Here is a 22,114-nt window from a genome sequence, read left to right on the forward strand (position 1 = left end):
TTTAAAATCATAATTAAATTATTTCAATCCTTTCAGGGTTTAATTTGGGTAAAATAAATATAATATTTTAATTCTAAATTATTTTTGGTCTTTAATTAATTTTTGTAATTAGAGTATAATTATCACAATAATTAATCATAATTTAATCTTAACCTTTCCTTTTGATTATTTTGAATTAAAAAAATTCAAAATATTATTTTAAAATTATAAATATTTTTATAAATTGGGGTATTTTAAATTTTCATGTTTATAATTAGTCATTATTTTCTATTTTCCTATCAGATTACACATGGTGTGTTTGGTGACCATAAAATTAGAATTTGAATTAGAATTGAAATTGGGTCAATTCCTAAAACATTTAAGATTAAGAATTAAAATTGAAATTAAAATTTCAATAAAATAAACTAGTGTGTTTTTATAATTCTCGCTTCCACTATTTTTAGCTGGAAATTATAATTATAATATTTTTTTTATTTCTTAAATAAAAATATTATTATTTTATCATTATAACACAATTAACATGTTAACCCGATAATTTATTTTTCTGAATTTAAAATTGAATTTAAAATATTATAATGTGATATATTTATTTTTAAATTTAATAATTTAACCTATCGAACAAATATTTTTTTGAATTTATGAAAATAAATATCATACCAACATTTTAATTTTTTAATTTAGAAACTTAACCCACCTAATATATATATATTTTTTTTATTTTGTAAATTATAATGCTTAACCAATATTTTTATTTTTTATAGTTTTTTTTAACAAAATAAAAAAAACAAATAAACTAAGAACACTTTCTTATTTTTTGCTATAAAAATAAACAAACTTACTTGCCTCAATCTGGCGCTCTTTGCAAAGTGTTCGTCCAATTCGCACTGACACGCCCCTTGGCCATCAAATTCTCTCTTTCTCCATATCTAGATTTCCGTCAGTCTACTGGCAGTCGGAGATTTAGCCAAAAACTCTCATGCCCTAGAATTTCGTCATGGATGGCGATGCGATGACAGAAGAACAGAGGCAGAGAGCCGAATCGAACCGCCTCGCTGCTCTAGCCAAGCGCAAGACACTGGAAGGAGCTACCACCACCAGACCCACCACTACCGCCGCCTCGAACTCGAATCAAGACGTATGGAAGCTATTCAAATGCAAGAAAGTTAATTTACAGCAGTGTGTAACTTCCTCAAGAACCAACGATGCCTCCTCCTGTAATGACCAATTTCAGAAACCACCACAAGTCCCTGTTCCTGTTGATAAATTTAAAGCTAGGCTCGAAATATGCTCTCCTGATTCGTTCTCAATAACGCCTGCCCCCTTGAAGGGCATCTCCTATCCGGGTGAAGCTGTATGCCTTGAGAGACTGAGGGAATGCCTAGCAAATGTATGATCTTTTCCTAATGCATGATTCTTCTTCGTGATTTCTTGCACAACCATGCTCGTGACATTAGGATTTGTTTCCATAAATTTTGAATTCCGGTTGGAAAACATACTACCAGCTTAGTGGTCAGGGAGGGGTTACACCCAATTGACCACCAGAGCACCCTGAAGTGTGATGATATCATGTTTCTAATTGCAGTACTTTCTAATTCTCATTATGCATAAAAACTCAACTTCCCAGTTTGATGGGTTTGAAATTTCAAAATCAGCTGTTCACCGTTAGCATGTTATTGTTTTGAAAATTGTCTGTTATGTAGCTGTTATACAATTATGAATCTGCTATCAGGTTATGCTGGCTTACTTTTTAATAGTTTGGTGTGAATAAAAAGGTTTTTGTCGAATATTTCAATTTTTTTGGAAAATTTTCTTAGGTTTTGCTGTCTCACTACACACAACTCCATGGTGGTGGCAAGGCTTGTGTTTACAAACTTGTGGAATATGACGCAGTTTTGAGATGTTTGAAGAGTTTTAAGGGAATTGAGATTGAAGAGATACCCTGGGGAACATTTAATGTTGTTGAAAGACTATCTCATACTTTTGTTGATGGCGGTTGGATTCCAAGTAGGCCAGAACATTTTTGCGACGAGAAGGTTGACGAATTGCTTAAGAATCTTCCACGGAAACTGCTTGATTCTCTTCTTCCTTTTCAACTTGAAGGACTTAGATTTGGGTTACGTAGAGGAGCTCGTTGTCTTATTGCAGATGAAATGGGCCTAGGGAAAACACTGCAGGTAACAGTAACTATGATACATTATAATGCTGAACCATTTTCTATGCTTTAAACTAATGATGGAAGGAAGAAATGATCATAGGCGAGAATAACTCTATTTTAAGGGTTTCATAATCCTCTTTTTGACATGCCTTCCTTTGATAGGCAGCGACTGAGGAGTTCAAATTAAGTATGCCTAGTTATCTTTATGATTCATTTCAAAGTCTGTATTATAGTGTTGACTACTTTTTCACCAGCCAAACATTTTTAAAATTATGTACAATAAGATTTCTATTAGGTCCATTTGTTGGCTAATAGTGAATTAGATAGGAGGTCTACATGTCGGAGGTCATGGCGGTGGGATGTTGTGGTAGCCTCCTCTAGAAAAAAACGGACCCCCCAAAAAAATGAAAGATAAAGATGTCTACATTGTCATTAAGTGACATGTGGAATAAACTGATTATGAATAACACTATATATTTTGAAAATTGCTTGGTGTCTCTCTAAAGTAAGGAGGAGTCACATATTCACTTAGAAATACCCATACCATGGTTTAAAACTCTGGAATAATCCTTAGATCTTTCTTATGCACTTAAATTGTTTTTGTTCTTTTTGTTGACCACTGATGCAAATACATTTTGTATAAGCAATTGACTCAACTGCTAGGTTGGACATACTTTGTTGTTAAAATGCACGAACTTAATGGTCCGTGTCTTTTCCTTGTAGAATTAATCATTAATTAAAAATGTGTAAATGTATGACTTTTTCTTATATATAATGTTTCAGTCCTTTTATTTTTGCTAAATTGCTACCAGTCCTTGAAATGCTTGTAGAATGATGTCATTAGAAATCTCAGAGAATTTCTAGGCTACAGTTATTCTCATTTCTCTTAATGTGTTAAAATAATTGATTGTATTGTTGTGTTTCTTTTGGATAAATGAACTATAATGACTTATGAATTATCTTTTTCCTGGAAGGAAGTAAGAAACCTGACATCATATCCTCACTGAAAAATTTCTCAAAAAAATGGCATTTGTCTTCAAATTTGCTTGTTTATTGACTGGCACATATCATGAGTGGTTACTTACAGGCAGTTGCAATTAGTCACTGATTTGCATACGTTGATTTTTCAGGCAATTGCAATTGCTGCATGTTTCATGAATGAAGGCCCTGTATTGGTTGTCTGCCCAGCTATTTTGCGATTATCATGGGCAGAGGAATTGGAGCGATGGCTTCCCTTCTGTTCGCCTTCAGACATCCATCTTGGTAATTATCTAAACTTTCAATTAGTTTCATTTACTTCACTCATTAGGTGGGTAATATCAGGGCAGGGGTGGGGGGTGGTGTGTGGATAAGAGTTTGTGCGATTTTAGATGATAGTTTTAGGGTTATTGTCGTATTATTTGATAGATGTTCGCTCGAGTGCTCTTTGTTGGTGGTTGTGGATGCAATTGATGTCGTAATGTTTGATTTTTCCTTTTTGTGCTTTTTGGTTAGTGTCTTCATCGTTTGAGGATGCTTTGACCTATTGAATGGTTCTTTTCATCCCTCCTCATTGTCTTCTCCCAACCCTTATTTCCGTTCCTTAGAAATATTGTAGTTCATTGATTAATTGATACTGAAAATTGCTTGTGTTGCACTTTGTGTTATTGGTTGATTACTCAATCTTAATCTCATGCTATATATACTAATTTTGCATTTCCTAGTTTTTGGCCGTCAAAATGATCCTACGCGCTTGGAAAGATGCCCCAGAGTTGTGGTTATTTCATACACAATGCTTCATCATTTGTTGAGCAATATCTTAAAGTTACAGTGGGCATTCTTGATAGTAGATGAATCACATTATGTACGAAGCTCAAAGAAGTTGAGAGAAACACACGAGGTGCTATACTGCTTACTTTTTTGCTTTACTATGTCTTTGTGCTAGTAATTTGATGTATCTTACTTTCTGTAAGCTGGTAAAGTCATCCAATCAAGTTCTGACAATTCTGGATATTGCAGTGCATTTTCCATCCTAAAACTTTCATCTTTTGCTAATTCTAAAAGCCAAGTCTTGGTCAATGGTTGTAGATATTATCTGATACTAGACTGTTGGAAGAAAAGATACTGATGTATATGTGGCAGAAGTTTGATAACATAAAACTATTGAGGATTCTTGTTTAAAGGGAAACTCATCATTTTTTAGCTTACCCTAGGCCATTACCAAACTTAGCCATCTAGTTTTAGCTTGCCTTTAACTAACTTACCTTAACTTCCTCTTTTGCGTAACAAATGTGGTCTTTTCATACTACTTGGATGGTATTGACTGAATAAGGGGTATCTTTTTCTTCTTTGTTTTGGCAGTTGGAGTGGAGAATTAGATAATTGATTTCTTGTATGGAATCAAACGCATGAGCCATTAAGCCAAGCTTTAATTCTAGGTGTAAGAGAGTTTATGATAATCTGTTGGTCAAAATCAATGTACAAATGTAGAATGAGTCTTTTTCTTTTTGGGGAGGCACGATTTTCCGTGTTAAAATAAAAAGAATAAGGCACAACTCAGAATGAGTCTTATGGGTGGGGTTGATTGTGACATATAACAAGTTTTAAGCTTAAAATGCCCCTACAACTGAAACCTTTTTCAGTTAAGGTCTGTCTTAAACTGAATAGCTTTACATTGCTGCAAAGGACTAGCCTTCTTGTTTTAGTTTTTGATAAACTTCTATTTCCCTTTGCTTCAAGCAGGAGTTTCATAGGTATAAAATTGTTTGAAACCTAGCGATAACTAAATCATTGATCTCTTCTGACATTTCAACCAGTAATGTCCAACCTTGTTCTGTTGATACACTAATGAATTATTTGTTGTCTAGTTTACTTTAGGGCTGAAAATTGCTTATTAGGAATTCATACGTGATTATATCTATGTTTTGGACATTTGATTTGCCAATGAAACTAAAGCTGCTTGGGTTTGCTATGTCTTTTTGTTAGCAATATTGTGTTAAAATGTATTCCCTATTTATTCTCTTGAAATTTATTCTGGCATTATTGAACTTAATCTGGAACTCCTTGTCTTGGAGCACATTGTATAAATAGAACTGGTAAGGGACAGAAAGTCATTCAGATACTCTCCATGTAAATAAATGTCTCATGCAAAGATCTTTTTCTTGTTCATCTTTTCTGTACCTCTGGACTTGATTGTTTTCTAATAAGCTGTAGAATGAGAGGATAATTTATATACATTCAAAACCCTAAGACTAAGAAATAATTGAGTCATTGGAAGAATAAGAAGAAATGAAGAGTAAGTGTGGAAGTTATTTGGAGGGTGCTATGTTGTTAAAAGTAGAAGTTGTGGAAAATTTCCCACCCTTTATCAGAACCGACTCTTATTTAAAAAGTGGGGGTTAGAAGTGGTTATTATCCTTTTAATAAAATTACTTAATGTTCTTTTACGATCCCTTCTTGTTGTTTTGTTGTTGTTGTCTAGGGTTGGTTTGTGGTGCTTTTTAAAGATTGGTCTGCTTAGGAAATGTGCCTCCCAAAAATCACATTCAAAAGACATTTTATTAATGAGAAAAAGATCATTTCTACTTGCTGATGGTCTCCTGTGGACCCAAAACATCAAAATGACATTTTGAGTGAGAGCCCAATCAATGACATTAAGTGGTGTAACAAGTTAAGATGTTCAAAAATAAAGAAAGCCCAAGTAGCAAATGCTTAAATTTTTGAATTAAGTTAAATTCCTTACTTAAATGAGGTGATTAAATTATTACTTTTCTTCTTGCTCAGGGAATGGAATATTTATTTGTTATCTATTCCTTGATTGTAGAATAATTCTTTACATACTTTAAATTCACATTTTTATGCTTCCTTAAAGCTTTTAGATTGCCTTATTGTCTCCCTTTTACCATATGACAGGTAAAAGCTGTACTTGATGTGTCCGCAAGGATCAATCGAATAGTTCTGTTGTCCGGGACCCCTTCTCTGTCAAGGTTATATTATTATACTTTTTCTAGTGCAAAAATGTCACCACATTTGTTTCTTCTTTCATGCTATTCCAAAAAAAAATTCTCTTGGTCCCAAAACTATTTCCCTGTTAGCCTTTTTATACCTTTAAATGTCTTATCAACTTATTTTAATGTTTCTATGTTGTATGCTCAATGCACGCTAACCTGGTTTTATATGTGCCGTCCTAGGTGATTGCAGGCCATATGACATTTTTCAACAGATAAACATGTTGTGGTAATCTTTTTCATCTCCATCCCATCCTACTGGAGTCTGGTGATGATTTAAGTTAGTTCAGTTTGCTTGAGTTGCTCATTTTTGTTAGGCCAGGTTTGCTGGGAAAGGACAAATATGAATTTGCAAAAACTTATTGTTCTGCCAAACTTGTTCAACGTGGCAAGGGGAAAATGTTTAAGGTAATTCCCTTTTATGTCCACCAGTCACCTTTTTGGTTTAGTAGTTAGCATATTCTTGTTGCTTTTAGTGGATTTCCCCGTCTGGGAGATATCTTACACTAGGAAAGCAATACTTTGTGCAGCATCTGGTTGTTTTACTCACTTTATGTTATGTGATTGTTCTATCTTATTTGGTCGCATGTATTTTTCTAGATTCGAGATGCCACATTGATAAGTTAATATTGCGAGTTTCTTGATGGTTGGCCAGTGGGGTCAGAAATTTAATGAACTTTGCAGTGATTTTATAGTTATGGTTATCCATATTTTGAGATGCATCTCCTTCCTTCTCTCAGGATTTTTCTAACGGTGTTCGATTGGAGGAGTTAAATGTCTTGCTAAAGCAAACTGTTATGGTATGGTTTTGTTACATGGTTTTCATATATATAAGCTTAATAATGTGGTGTTATTTCTGCTGTTTTCTTACATAATCTTTTGCTAAAATATCACAGTACTTGTTTGCTCTTATGACCATACTCTTTAGTTAATTATTTCAAGATGGCGTCTAGTTTTTGTAATGTGGTCCATGTTTCTTCCTTAACTAATCAACATGTTTGTGCATTGCACATACTAGTTTTTTTACTGAAGCAATTTAACTATATCTAATGATATCAATATTAAACCTAATGAATTTTAACAAATGTTAGATTTTAATTACATAATTCTATAAAAAGATATTAGAACAGCAAAAAAAAACTTATCCATGTTAGAGAATAGAAGTAAATACAGTGTAAATCAAATATGCAGAAAAATACCCGAATAAGTGGAATATTTGAATAATTAGTTAGATAATAGTTGTAAATTATTAAGAACTAAATATAAAGTTATTAACATGCAATGCAAAACAGCCCATTGTTGAGTGTATTTGGTATTTTGTTCCAGGTTTTACTTTGAGTCGTGCAACATGAGTACACTTCTTTCCAAATTTCATCTTCATTTCTTCTGACCATAGTGCAACATGAGTTCATTTCTTTTAACCACATGCATTTTCTTTGCATTCTTGATGTATATTCAATTGGGTTAGAGTTGAATTGATATTTTTGTGTTCCTCAGCTTGTTTCACATCATTCTTTTTATTTTTAGCTTTTTTTAATTGTTATTGGTTTTATTTAAAAAAAGGCATTGCCTTTTCCCAAATTTATTTAGTTTTTGACATAATGCACGGGGTTCAATTATAACTTCTTTTGAGGTGACGTTACTTTAAGGTAATTTAAAATATGCGATTTCTTCCCATAATGACTAGGTTGTGTATATTTCTATGGCTTATATGACTTTTAGGCATTGTACAAGTTACGGTTTTCTTATGATGAGTTCATAAATGTTGTAACAACCTGGACTCCTGGACATTGGCGAAAATTATACACTATATACACCTTAGGCAAAATAATTGTGCCATCACAAATAAGTCCACAGCTGCATAAGAAGGTAAGTCCAATAGCTTCCCACTTTGCATTTCATTACCAATCCTAGTCCCGTTCACACACATGGCATTTTGTCCCCGTAGGATTCAAGCGGTGGTATGTGGCCCTTTGTTCCATCATGGCTTTGATACCGATTATAATTTCCCGGACCAGTTATAGATCCCTTTGGAAAAACAACTAGGATAGAAAATGCAAGCCCCAAAGATACCTAAGAAGGTAACTGTAGCCAAAACTCATCACAGTACGAATTCATACTTATTTTTTATGATTTCCCGACTGACTAGAAAGAGATAGTGAAGAACTAGAGAGAGAGATGAGACAATAGAGGAAGAAAGAAGACTTAGATTGCAAGGGAGGAACTAAACATTCAATTCATAACTTCTATCTTGCAGCTCCCTTGACTTGGCCTAACTGCTGCCAAGTTAATACAACTGTTATTTAATTACATCAGTTTGAAAGTTTAACTAGTTACAACTGCCCAAATCTTAGATTCTATCGCTACATGCTATCTTATTCCTTTTATGCTATGTCTTCTTGGTTTACCCTTACAGTATTTGTGAATGACATCAAATGTTACATGAGATACAAATATATAAATAATGTATGTGAAAGGGAATAAATGAGATACATATTTCCAAAGCCATTAAACATCTAGTGGAAGCATGTGGACTAAAGCCACATGCCTAAATGAGAAGGGATAAGATGATGAGTTGTCATGAGGTTGCATGCTTGCTTGTATATATAATTATATATTCAACATTTTCAATGTTGAATAATCCGGCCTAGTCAAATTCAGTTGTCAAAGAAAGAAGTTATCACATAAGTTCTTTGATACAAGTCTTTCTTGAAAATTGATGGAGAGATAAAGAGAATAACAAATTATGATAAATGAGGGAGAGTAGTCGAGATCTTTAGCTTGAAATCAGAAAGAATGTGTAAATTCTATGAAAAAACTTGCTCCTCCAAGGCAAGTAAAAACTAGCTGAGTAGAAATGCTTAAGCCCTAGCAGTCTTTGATTTTTATTTTGAATTTAGGAAGCTAGCACCACTAGTTATGACTCTGATTCTAACTTAAGACGTTATAACTGGGAATCGAACCCGTGATCTTTAGTCTCTTAGACACCGACTCTTACCACTTGAGTCACCCTAGTGGCTTAACAGTATTGATTTATCACCATTGTTTTCTCAAAATTTCTTTCCACTGATGGAAACTGACTTTCAGATTTATATGTGTTCATTTTTAGATAAGACGCTTGAAGCAGCATGTACTGATGCAATTGCCACCAAAGCGTCGACAGCTCATAAATTTGAAATTGAAAAATTCAGATATTGTTTCGGCAATAGAGATGGTAAAGAATGATAAATCTTCTACAGATGCTGCAGAAGGCATTCCATCTGAGGTTTCTGAGGATGTTGATGGTAATGCTGCTGAATTTTCTCCACACTTGCAGTTTTCTATAGATAACTTATACTCATCTTTATATGCTAAGTATTTGAGGTTTTGCATGATTTATATAATGTTTTGTCAATTGTCATGTTTCCTGATCAACCTAAATAAATTCTCACTTAATTTTTCCTGCAGAATTTTCGTTCCTGAATCATGTAGGCACTTAACTTTCTGAATTATTTTTCTACTCCCACACATAATGTCCTCCGGAATTATCAACTGTTAGAGAATTACTAGAATGGTCATTTGTATTACTTATGATGGATTGTCCAAAAGAATGTCAATTCTGATAGAAATATCTGAAATTTCAGGATTTGTGCCACATGCTTAGTTTCTTCATGCTTTTGCTCCTATTAGGAAAAGAGGGTTTTGTACGGGATGAGAATTTTATGATTATTTTTTTAAAAAAGCTCAACTTTTTATTGAAATGGAGAGTAGAACGCAAGCCTAAACAGTTTGCAGAAGAAATGCTTCATATCCTTAAATTTTCCTTTTCTATCAAAATCAGGACAATAAAGAATTTGATTGAAGCAAATAGAACCTTTTGATAGATTCAATGTAAAAAAATTGAAATTATGTATGGACTTTGGGTTGAGCTTACCATTCTTGTACAGTTTGTCTAAGCATCTCTGTAACTTTCTTTCAGATGGTGGTGGGTGTTGTGAGTATTTGAAAACACTCTCCAAGCAGGTGATTGGAATTGCCAAACTGTCAGGATTTCGTGACTGGCTTTGCATGCATCCAACTTTTGCTGGTTCAGATGACGCTGATATGGAAACTAACCATTCATGTCAAAAGATGATAATATTTGGTCATCATCACAAAGTTCTTGATGGTGTACAGGTGAGCAAACTTAGTACACACAATGTTTTTTCCTATGGAGTAATTAGATCTTTAAATACAAAACATTTCATGACTTTTTGTTTTAAGTTGCTATAGTTGACAAAAATATGTCGGTATTAACATAATGTTTAAATATGTGGTCGCTAACATTTTTTCTCCTAAGATTAGGAATTAAGATGTATACTTTTTTGGGCAAAATATTGAACTCATTTGGCATAAACAAGAGTCATACGGCACCCTTGAGTAGCAATTATTGGACGATACATATGCAAGTTATGTCATATCAAATTTGGATTTAGTAGTTGAGGTTTAAATCTTTAACGCTGGACTCTGAATGTGTTTGTATAACTCACGCTATAGTGGAATTCACTTTGCACATGTATCATTAAGTTTCTTCTGGTGTGGGGAAACTATGCTTAAATCTTCTAAAGCTAGAGAAGGGGTTGTCCTGACTTTTATAAAAATGTTGCACATGTGTGATAGTACTTTTGGTCTCATTGTAATGAACTTCAACTTGGTTACAGCTCCAAAACTGTAATGGGAAAGTGCTTCTCTGGCGGAATGAAGTGCATGTTAGTTAGTCATTCTAAAGTAATTAAGACATGTTCAAACATCATTGATTTAAACAGGAACAAACAGAATATAATGAAGTTGACCTGAAATGATTTTTGATTTCTCACCTGATTATTTTTGTTTCTTTGAATCAATTCCTATAATGTAATTTTCTTGTTGGAGCTCTGGAGAACATAATAGCTAAAGTGCCTGGCTGTTGTAAATGTGGAAGTAGCTCTGATATCTTGAAGTGAATAGATATAAGAAACAGTTCTACTAATTTGCGTTAGATTTAAAATTTTAAAATGCTTTATATAGTACTTACAGACTAGAAAATGAAATACTATCAGGGAAATAAGGAAACATAACTTTCATAAACTGGAGATAATTAACCACTTAGGTATTGACTAGTTCCTCCATTTAAGGGATTAAAACTCTTAAATCCAGCCTGGATATCAGCTTATTTAGAGTTTATCATAGAGTTTCCGCCTATTTACAATGTTTTCACATTATGAAAGGTCCGTGCATGGTATGTTGTTACTGATGATACCATTTATCATCTTCTCCTAAGATAAAATTAGCTAGCTTACAGTAGAACAAAATTTCTTCTCATGCTAAATGCAACGAGATGAAAGCATACATATAAGAAGCCACATTCCATCATATTTCTTTGCCATGTTTCTTTTGAATGTTAAACAGTCAGTATATGGTGTTATTATCTTGGATTGTCATCAAATGAGTCTTTGTTTTATGTTTTTCTATATTCACTTCTTTCTGTAGGAGTTAGTATGTGAAAAGGGGATTGGATTCATCCGAATTGATGGAACTACTCTTCCCAGAGATCGACAATCAGCTGTGCATTTGTTTCAATCATCAAGAGAGGTATGCAAAGATTCTTCTTTCTTTGTCTCCAGAAATTGAATCTGTTTGGAAATAGCTAGAGTTGAGTTTAGATGTTGGTGCATGTGATTGCTTAAATGGGAATTTGGGTGTATTTATTTGTGTATGATACTAACAAATGTTAGTTTTTAATTGGAAAGTAGAGGATACAAAACATTCTACAGTGTGTTTTGAAATAAGCTCATTTGTTGAATTATTGTACAAAACATTCATGTCATTGTACACGAAACACATGTTTACCTCTATTATATTCATTATAAAAGTAAATAATCATTCTAATTTGAAGTTTAGAAGAATAGTTGTTTTTGTTTCAACAAGAAACAGTTATGTAGAATTATCTCTCTATCTTTCTTGGAAGGAAATATGAAAAGTCAAACGATTCCGAGAATGAAATGTTATCAGTAGCAAATCCATGGGACTAATTGATTTGCTAATTGATTGAAGATTTGTTGTTGGTTGTCAAATCAGTTATAATTCATATGATTTTTTGTTTAAATCATTTCCTTTCCTGCAAATGTAATTTTCATTATTTAACACTAGAATTCTTATGTACTGAACACAAGCAATAAAATTCTCTCAAATTTCTACATGGTATCAGAGCGAGTTTTTCCATCTTGAAAAAACCGATTCACAATTTTTCGCTGCCTCCTCCATTGGTGTAATTAGCCATTGGAGGATAACTCAAATGATTCTATAATCTCATATTTTTCTAAAATTGTTTATCACAAATCTCAGTGCGTTTTTTTTTGGCAATTTTGTCGTTTCGAAACTGCACTTCAGTCGAATCTGCATCGAGCATCGTCTTCGTGTCTCGACAGATTTCTTCCAACATTTCATCTGTCAAAAATTATCATTTTTCACTTCAAGAACCAAGAGCCAAGAGCCACTCCTCTAACTAAGTGAATCATGGATTAAAATCAATCAAATTGAAAGAATGTCATCAACATTTCCATCCTCTCCACTCTCATAGCTGCCCAAGGCCTTTCCTATTAGGTGGTTAACATTCTCATCAAAGCTCTTCTCAAGTCGATTTGAGGAAGTATGTGGCAAGTTGGGTACTCTCAATATCTTTTACCCAACTCGAGGGAGAGTGTATAATTATCTCTCTATCTTCCTTGGAATGAAATATGGAAAGTCAAACGATTCCGAGAATGTAATGTTATCAGTAGCAAATCCATGAGACTAATTGATTTGCTGATTGATTGAAAATTTGTTGTTGGTTGTCAAATCAATTATAATTTATATGATTTTTTTGTTTAAATCCTTTCCTGCAAATGTAATTTTCATTATTTAACACTAGAATTCTTATGTACTGAACACAAGTAATACAATTCTCTACATATTTTCTCTCTTAAATTTCTGCAAGTTATTATTGATGAATATAATCGGGGAAATTACAGGGTAATTACTAAAATAATTTGGAAGCCTAATTCCTGCTAAATAATGTCTAAGGGTATTTTTGAATTTTTAAAGAGAATGATTCTCTAGTTATGATATAGATATACTTGTAACATATATTGTCATGCATATATCTAATGCAAATATAAAGAATTGGCGAACAAAATTATAGACATCCAGGCAATTTAGGCATAACAATAATCATTATGGACTTTATCCCTTAAGTTTCCACGAAAATTATAGACATCCAGGCAATTCGAATAATCTGTTCTCTCATGGTTCACTCTAATCTAGTGGAACCATGAGAGAACAGATCATCCGAACTTTTTGTGCATGTCTCCATAGAGGAAAGAAAAGGAAGAAAATCCAGTAAAATCCGAATAATTCATATATTTGTTCTAATTTCTTACCATTATTTTTCTATATTCCCTTTATTTAATAATACAATTTAATTATTTTTCAGGTAAAGATTGCTATCATTGGGATCATGGCTGCTAGTTTTGGAATTGATCTATCCTCAGCAGAAAATGTTGTGTTCCTAGAGTTGCCTTTGAGCCCATCTATCATGCTTCAGGTGAATACTTCATTTCCTTGAACATTCAGTGCTAGATTCATCTTCAACATATTATTGAAATATTTACCTGTACTTTTCTCTTACTGTTTGAAGCTTTTCTAGCTTTATCTAAATATCTACTATGTATTGAGGACTATTGATTCTAGTAGAGAATTGTTTTCATGCTAACATTTCATTAGTTTCTCTTTTAATTTAGTATTTTCCTAGATCCTTGTTGGTTTTAGTGTATCAGTTTGGTTTCAATATAGTATATTCTCATAGAATTGTTTTTTCACATTGGGTGCAAATTAATATAATTATCTTGTCATTAGTTTTTCGGTTTTTCCATATGCAATTCCTTTATCAAATGACATTTTGTTCATTATGCACCAGTTCAATTTATCATTAAATAACACTCTATTCAATATGCCTGTATACTAATTTTTGAAACTTAAATATCCTTTAATTGCAAGGAATTAATGCCTCAATGCAAGAATATTCTAACATATCATTATTAGCTTAAAAACACACTATCTTGGTGGAATTGCAAATAAAAAAACTAGTGGCGGGGGAATATGTTTTGGCATATGGTTTCCAGTTATAGTCTAATAAGTATATTTGTAATTGTATATTCTTTAATTTTCTTTGCATGGTTAATTTGTGATTAATGTGTTTCTAACTTTTGAAGGCTGAAGATAGAGCTCATAGGCGAGGGCAAACCAAGGCAGTTAACATATATATCTTCTGTGCCAATGTAAGAGTCATTGACGAAATATTTCTTTCTATTGCTTGAAGTTTACAAATTTATCTTGTTTTAGGACACTTCTGATCTGGCATGTTGGCGAAGCCTTAACAAGAGCTTGAATCGTGTTTCGTCCACCGTGGATGGAAAGTATAGTTCTGTAAGAGGAATTGAGGTAATCTCCTTGAAGCTTGTCTTTGGTGTTTACATTTTTGTGACAGTGACAAATTTTCTTTTACTGCATTATTTGGAGATTCTTATGTGTTGTTTTCTCGGGTACAAGAGGTGAAAAGATAGAGATAATTTGTGGCGAGACTACAGGGAATTGGGTTGACATATAAGGAGATGTGATAATAGAGAGAAATATTGATTATAAAATAGACTACTTCATTTGATTGATCATTACTTTGCCTACAGAACATTGGCCAATGTAAATAATAGTAGCAAGCATAATCCTAGTGAAGCTCTATTCCTATTCTAATTTGAATGAAATCCTATCTAATCTACTTATTGTAATTCAAGTATTATCCTATTTAACTAATTATAATTGTCTAATTAAATCAGCATAACTATCATATTCTTGTTTGCTCTAAATTTTCGGTCACATGTCATCTTTGTATGTCCCTTCATGCCTTCATATTTATCTCATATCAACTTCATATACCTGATTTTGAGATGTTTTTTCCTCATTCATTCTAATACAGAGAACAGTGATGTGCTTTCAGTCCAACATAGAACTTGAGATGGTAAAGATAGGGAATCAACACCATGATAGGGTCAAGTTAGGGTTAGTTAGTAGTGTTCATCCTTGATGTCTTCTGTTTACCTGTTCCTTTTGAAAATACTTTCATGATTATTAAATTGGCTGTCATCTTATTTACTATCTCTTCAAGCTGATTGCACAGATGAATTGATATTTGATAAACTTCTGGAAAGAATATCAGAATACACTGATGAATTTATTGAGCAGCATATGCTTACCTATTGACAATATCTTCCCAACCACCAATTTGCCACAATTTAACATGCATTCTTAAACTTAATATAGCCTCTATTTTTTCCTGAATAAATTGGGCTATCTATCTCAATCTTATGCTTCCATCGGGAGTGGTCTCATGCAATTATATTTCTTTATCATATCCTTCCTAACCACTTCTACTTGGTCAACTTTGGGTCTACCATTTCCTTCACTTCTACTAGATTTAACTTTGGGCTGCAATGTTCCCAATCTCTTGGCATTTTTTTTGCAATAATTTAACATTACATTTGTATGCTTCCTATCACCATGCTGTTAATATTTATTTATTGCTAAAAAAACAGGTTGACAGAGTTACGAGTATAGGGATATCAGGTGAAACAGATGGAAATTCAAGAAATCCGAATTTTAAAGAATCAAGATCTATTGGAACATCCGGAATTGAATCAATGGTGTCTTCTAAATCGATCTCTGACTTTAATTTATGCACAGACCTTGACAAAACAATTAATGAAGGATCTGAAGTAGAAAATACAACTGAAGGACAAAATGTGAAGGACTGCAGTTCATCTCATGATGACTTGTTTCATAATGAGGTTTGTAGCATTTTCCTCTTACAAATCGTCATTGCTTTTTTACTTTGTGCTATGTAATTTTAAATCAATTCTGCCAGGGGAAACAGGCTATCATGATTTCCAATCACAATGGAACACTAAAATCAGTTCAAACTGAAGAAGGGAATGAATCCATTGAGAAGGATCTCAAGGACAGTGGTAACTCACTAAAGGTGCCACTTAGTGACCTAGACAATTATCAACAAGCTGGTCATTTTGTGCTTATCTGTTTTTTGGTTTTCTTGCTTTTTCACCCCTTTCCTATATTCTTTTAATGCTAAAATGTTTGAAACTGCAGGCTGAAAATTTAAGACACGATGAATGTTGTGCAGTGATGGATGTTGATTCTAACATTCGTATCCCAACTGAATCTCTACGTTTTGAGGTAAGATCTAGGTATTTACCTAAGCTTATTTGTCATGTTTTTGAAGTTGAAGTGGTAGTTGCTTTCTATGTGCTGCAGTATCATACCATTATTTCATAGTTAATTACTTTATCACCTTCGATCAAAGTTCAGGAGCTTATTTATCTTTATTTTTTTTATTTTTAAATGATATTTGCATCCAACAGGCTGTGTCATGATATTCTTTCGTAGCTAATTATTTTCCTTGATCAATGATTTTAGTTGTTTTACAACCATCTATATGAATTATTTTGGTAAGACATGTAAAAAGTGCTTCCAGAAGGTTAGTTTGGCTTCTTAAAAATTGAAATATTATTATTGTCATGCTATAATATTTTTAATCATACCTGCTTCAGGTGAGCCAGTATACTAGAAGGATCCACATATACACGTGCCATAGAGGAACTGATTCAAGGCCAAAACCTTTGTTTGAAAGTTTTTGTCCAGAGGATCTTGAGGTCCCACCTCCTCCTGCTAGCAATAATAAGGAGAAAGCCATCTACAAATGCATCAAGGATAACCCAGCTTATAGGTCTATTCTTTCGGCATTTGTCAAAGAGTGGAATAATCTCACACCCATTCAACGAAACAAACTTCTTGCTAAGCCTCTACAGCTTCCTTTGTCCTTTGAGTTGTACTACTTGAAGGAACACCAAAATCATAATAGTGAGGTTTGCCCTGTACCTTGTCAATCACTTACTATTGTCTGTCTCCCCTTAATTCACCTTAGCTCTTTTAGTTGTTTATATTGACATGCTATGAGTTATTTGTCTTTAATAGGGACTTCTGAAAGTAGGAAGCAATAGGCGTACAACACCTTTGGACGAGATAAACTCTGGATTGCCATTAAATGCTGTCTGGAAAAAGGTCCATCTGCGCAGTGGTCACGGTAAGAGAGAAAAAGAATACAATCAGGGTTGGAGTGTCATGGATGAGCCACTATGCAAATTTTGTCAATCACCTTGCCAGTAAGAATTGTTAAAATTTATTATTGCTACAATTATTTGGCAGAGTTTTCATTTATTATTGATTTTCAGGAGTGAACATGCCAAGACACCCGAGTATTTTGAGGATCTCTTCTGTAAGTTGGCTTGCCACGAAGAATATCGTATGCGAACAAGCAACAACTTTCTTAGACGGGTTCGTTCTTAATTTGCTTACATGTTTTTCTTTCTTTTAGAACATGAATTTCATCACTGAAATATTTTGATCATCCAGGAGCTTTTTCAAATTGAGAAAGGTGTTTGCACATTTTGCCAGCTGAACTGCCACAAACTTGTGAAAGACATAAGACCCTTGTCACTTGAAAACCGGCTGAAGTACATAATGAAGGTTGCGCCAAAATTGTCCGAGCATAAGAAATTGTAAGCTACTGGATCGGTATCTCTCTCTTACTAAGTTTAATGAATTACGTGTTTTCGTTAAATGATCGAACATGCCAAAATTCAGTTATTTGAAAGTTTAATAGGGGAATTTGATCTAAAAACTTATGTCATGCAGAGGAATGGAAGAACTCACTTTTCTTTGATAATGTTTTTCTATTTCTTCAATATTCCTACCTATCATCCACAAAAGAAATCTTATATGAAGCATACTGATGAGGTGTCATCTCTCTTCATATTTAGTCCATATCCCCATATGTTCAATAAAAGAAGTTTAAGCACCAGGAGATTTGGGTTTTTACACTTATATGATTTCCTACTACATTAATTTAAAATTTTGGATACCTTCGCAAAAGTGTCGATCCAGTTCATTTGTGTTTTGACTGCTTCAATACACTTGTGATTTCTCCATCTGAGAGCTATAAATAGAGTTGTTGTGAGAATGATTTCTAATAATACAAATAAGGTGTATACCAAGTGTTGAGCATTGTTAATTGAACAACTCAACCATCAAGTCAAGTTTGACTTGGTTTGCTTAAATTATGATTTTACTTTATTTCATTCGTATGTTTTTTCTGACCAAATTTCTGTTATACTTTCCAGGCTTGACAAGCTTGTTCATCATCCAACTGAAGGCAATGCATGGCATGCAGATCACACGATAGCTGTCTACCTTGGAGGAGGTATTATAGTTCAGTATTTGCCTTTCTCTATTTATATGCAGATTAAAGTCACACACCTTTCTTTTTAGTACTTTCCGTTGCTTTCTTAAGTTGGCACCTCTAAGAGTAGTTTCCATCTGTACTCTATATAATTGTTACATAAGTTCATTATGTTAAATTCAAAGTTTAGCTTCTGCTGACTATACTATTCCAAAGAGTTAGAGCACTGATTTTTTTTGAGTTCCTCAGTAGTTTGTAACAAATGTAGAAGATGTTATATACCCAGATTTATCCCATGACTTTTTTTTCTTCAGCAAAAGAGCTCAACTTTTTCATTAGAATAAAAAGGAACGCAAGAAGCTTTCAAACATTACAACATGGTGAAAGGGGAAGACAAATACAAAATAACAAAAGAAGTGAAACAAGGCAAAACAAAGGCACAAGAGAGTTAAATGTCAATAAGCCAGTGTTCTAAACGGCGGTAGGCGGCGGCGGTGCGGTTAGTGACTGCCTACTGCCTCGGGTGCCTAGGCGGTGCCTAGGCGGTGCCTAGGCGGTTGAATATAATATAAATAAATTTAAATATAAATATAATAAAGATGTTTTATAATTACTATTTTTGGCATTTTACCTAACATAGTATTCCCCAACATAGTAACATTTAACAATAATAAGTATGTAAGCATAATTAATCTTCTAAATCTTCAATGTATGCACCATCAGCTACATTCATAATTCTCTCATCATCGGACTCAAAATCAACATTTTCTTCATGTTCCTCTTCTGATGTATCTAAATCCTCGTCAAGTTCTCTAATAGTGATTCCCCTTTCACTCCTCCTTGGTCTTAGTACTTCATCTGCCCCTGAAGCCTCTGCCACCATCTTCCAAGTAAGTCCTGAACCTGGCTCGACCTCATCTTCATCGCCACCCTCAACAAGCCAATCTTGAGCTTCACTAGCTTGAGAACATAAAAGCAAATCTCCACCAGTTTCTCTTTTACTTTTCTTCTTCATAAGATTGGCGTTGAATTTGACATATACTAGATCATTCAACCTTGATGTCTCAAGTCTATTCCTCTTCTTAGTATGTATCTAATCAATTATTAAATTATGAATAAAAATAATAATAGTTAATGAATAATAAAACTATAATTTATAAAAAATACCTACCCCTTCAAATTGGCTCCAATTTCTTTCACACCCTGATGAACTACTAGTCAATGAAAGAAATCTCATTGCCATTCTTTGCAAGTTTGGAGTGTCACCACCATAATTGGACCACCATCCAACTTCAAAAATAAAGAGGAAAAGAATAAATGGTAAAAGTGACCTATAATATGTTAAGTGTTAATGGATAATAATAAGGATAATTGGATAAGAGATTTACCCGGATCAAAATCATGATACACATCCACCTTCTCATATGCTGCAATCGCCATTTTCCTACTAAAATTTCCAGATTTGTTCTTATACTTCAACAATTCTACATTGGAGATGATAGATTGCATATTCGTATCGGTAGAAAAAACTTTCTCAACACAATTCAAGAACTCATTCATAACATTGGCATCGTTATGTATGCTTGAATCTTTGAAGTAAAAAAATGGATTCAATAAATAAGTAGTGTAATGCAAAGGGCTATCAAGTCTCATCCATTTAGAACACTGCAATAAGCTCAAAAAATTCTCATCCAGTACAAAATCCCCTTTTATGAATAGAAGCAAACACGTGAAGCATAAACCACACCAAAACTTTTCTTTTGAAATGTTCTTCTTTTCTTTTCTTTCCAAATTGTCCACCACATAAAACACTAGATTTGACCATATGTTTAACTCTGTTGCCTCAGCCTCCTTAATAAAGCTAGTTTTGCTTATCCAGATTAAATTTGATGTTAATGGGAGAAAACATTTATATTCACCTGTAAGCAGTCATCTTTTAATAAACTGTTTGATAATATTCATTTTATGTGTCTTTATTCTACTTCTGTATCCCAGTTTACATCATAAAACTACTCTTCTACTCTTCTGCTGAATTAACTGTTTCTCATTACAAATCCCACAATACACTGTTGCTTTGAGTACCTATCCTTTTAACTTTATACTTAATTCTTGCATTGAATAGGTGAATGTAATCTAGAGAATATGAGGACACTTTGTGTAGCTTGCCATGCTGAGGTCACATCCGCTCAATGTGCTGATCGACGCACAAGAAAGGCCTTGGCCAAGAAACAAATTAAAGCTGTCATGGATAACCTCAAAAAGGGAGACGGAAAACGAACAGATTCTATTTCTGAGGTATTCCATCATTCGTGTAGAGACTAGAGTTTACTGTTAACCTGATATTGAATAATAAATAAAATCCAGTTCATATACATAAATTGCTCCCATAAATTAGACACTATACATGTTTCGGCTCATTGGAGCAGCAGGAAATACAACCAAAATGAGTATTAATAATGGTGTGTTCTATCCTAACTTTGTTGTTTCACACCAACATTCCATGTAGAACAACACTTTGTCTTCAATCTAAATGTGATGTCTTTTCATTAGTTGTAAAGCAAGTCTTTCAAGACTCCTATAATATGAAAATAATGTTCAAAAGGAAGGAAGTTGCAAATTCATTTAGTCGAAGATTTGGGGCAAATTAGTAGATATGATTGAAGATATAATTTGTATGATTTGATTGTAATTTATATTTCATACTTACTCATGTACAACAAAACATTCAATACGAAATTTACTGTACATGATTAAGGATCAAATATATACAAAAGTTCTTTATACTAAATAAGAAAGTAATTACAATCAAATTATCTCTTTTGATTTCCCTCATATCTTCCTTGTATGGTTATGCTGCTTTTGAACATTATTTTCATAATATTCTTCACAGATAAGAATGAATCTCAGATGTATAAAATGGAAGAGAATATTACCTTGAAATTCATATATATGTTTTATCCATAGTTGAATTAACACTTGGGATTTTGGCTTGTTCTATTGAGATGTTATTTTTTTTTCTTTCCTTCAGAGGCAAGAAAAAACCATAGATGATCATCTCCTAGTTATGGTTCCTGGGAGCGCATATTCCATTACGACGAAGAATGATGATGCCACTATTCCATTACGAAAAATGATGGCACCTGAAATGTTTGCATATTTTCCTGCTCCTCCGAACAAAGAAGATAAAAGCGGGGATGAAGATGCGGTATCACTCCATTAATTGGTAGTTCCATTGATTTTTTATGCCATTGACATTCTTTTTACAGTATCTAATTATTTTTCATTTGATTGATATATCGAAATAGTTTGGATGTATCCATTTCCTTAACAACTGGATCTGGTATTTGAGAGTCAAGATATGTGTTCTTTGTAATGAGAATGTACTGACCATATTTGTTATTACATTATTTGGATTATTACCCTAAAAATTACACAGTAAAAAGAATTACTTTGTTTATATGAAATGTTCTTAACTATCTTAGTTTATATGAGATTTGTTATTTTATGATTCAAAGAGCACCATTTGTTTATCGGATTCTTAAAATTACAATAAGTTCACACGTTACACACAACTATACTAAATAGACGAAGGTCTCAAGTAGTTGAGAAGAATCAACATTTTTTTTATCATTTTGT

General features: G+C 33.2%; 1 protein-coding gene across 4 annotated transcripts; it reads left to right on the forward strand.

Annotated features, from left to right (window-relative positions):
• The first annotated feature begins 849 nt into the window (after nt 1-849).
• LOC124918007 (DNA annealing helicase and endonuclease ZRANB3-like) lies at nt 850-21,882 on the forward strand. Of its 4 annotated transcripts, none has more exons than XM_047458274.1 (25): nt 850-1,387; nt 1,815-2,174; nt 3,286-3,418; nt 3,859-4,034; nt 6,047-6,120; nt 6,335-6,370; nt 6,459-6,549; nt 6,882-6,941; nt 9,251-9,425; nt 10,100-10,296; nt 11,629-11,730; nt 13,610-13,720; nt 14,388-14,453; nt 14,518-14,616; nt 15,762-15,792; nt 15,910-16,013; nt 16,091-16,204; nt 16,330-16,416; nt 16,791-17,105; nt 17,215-17,402; nt 17,472-17,574; nt 17,653-17,798; nt 18,420-18,499; nt 20,601-20,773; nt 21,507-21,882. In XM_047458274.1, exons 1-25 carry the CDS (start codon nt 995-997, stop codon nt 21,696-21,698), a joined length of 3,606 nt encoding a protein of 1,201 aa, XP_047314230.1. In that variant the 5' UTR covers nt 850-994; the 3' UTR covers nt 21,699-21,882. The 4 variants fall into 4 exon arrangements, with proteins under 4 accessions (XP_047314230.1, XP_047314231.1, XP_047314227.1 ...); XM_047458275.1 differs by having other exon boundaries at nt 16,100-16,204; XM_047458271.1 differs by having other exon boundaries at nt 15,762-16,013.
• Nucleotides 21,883-22,114: the final 232 nt, after the last annotated feature.

This window comes from Impatiens glandulifera, unplaced genomic scaffold (genome assembly GCF_907164915.1).
Source record: "Impatiens glandulifera unplaced genomic scaffold, dImpGla2.1, whole genome shotgun sequence".
In the NCBI taxonomy this organism is placed as follows: domain Eukaryota; kingdom Viridiplantae; phylum Streptophyta; class Magnoliopsida; order Ericales; family Balsaminaceae; genus Impatiens; species Impatiens glandulifera.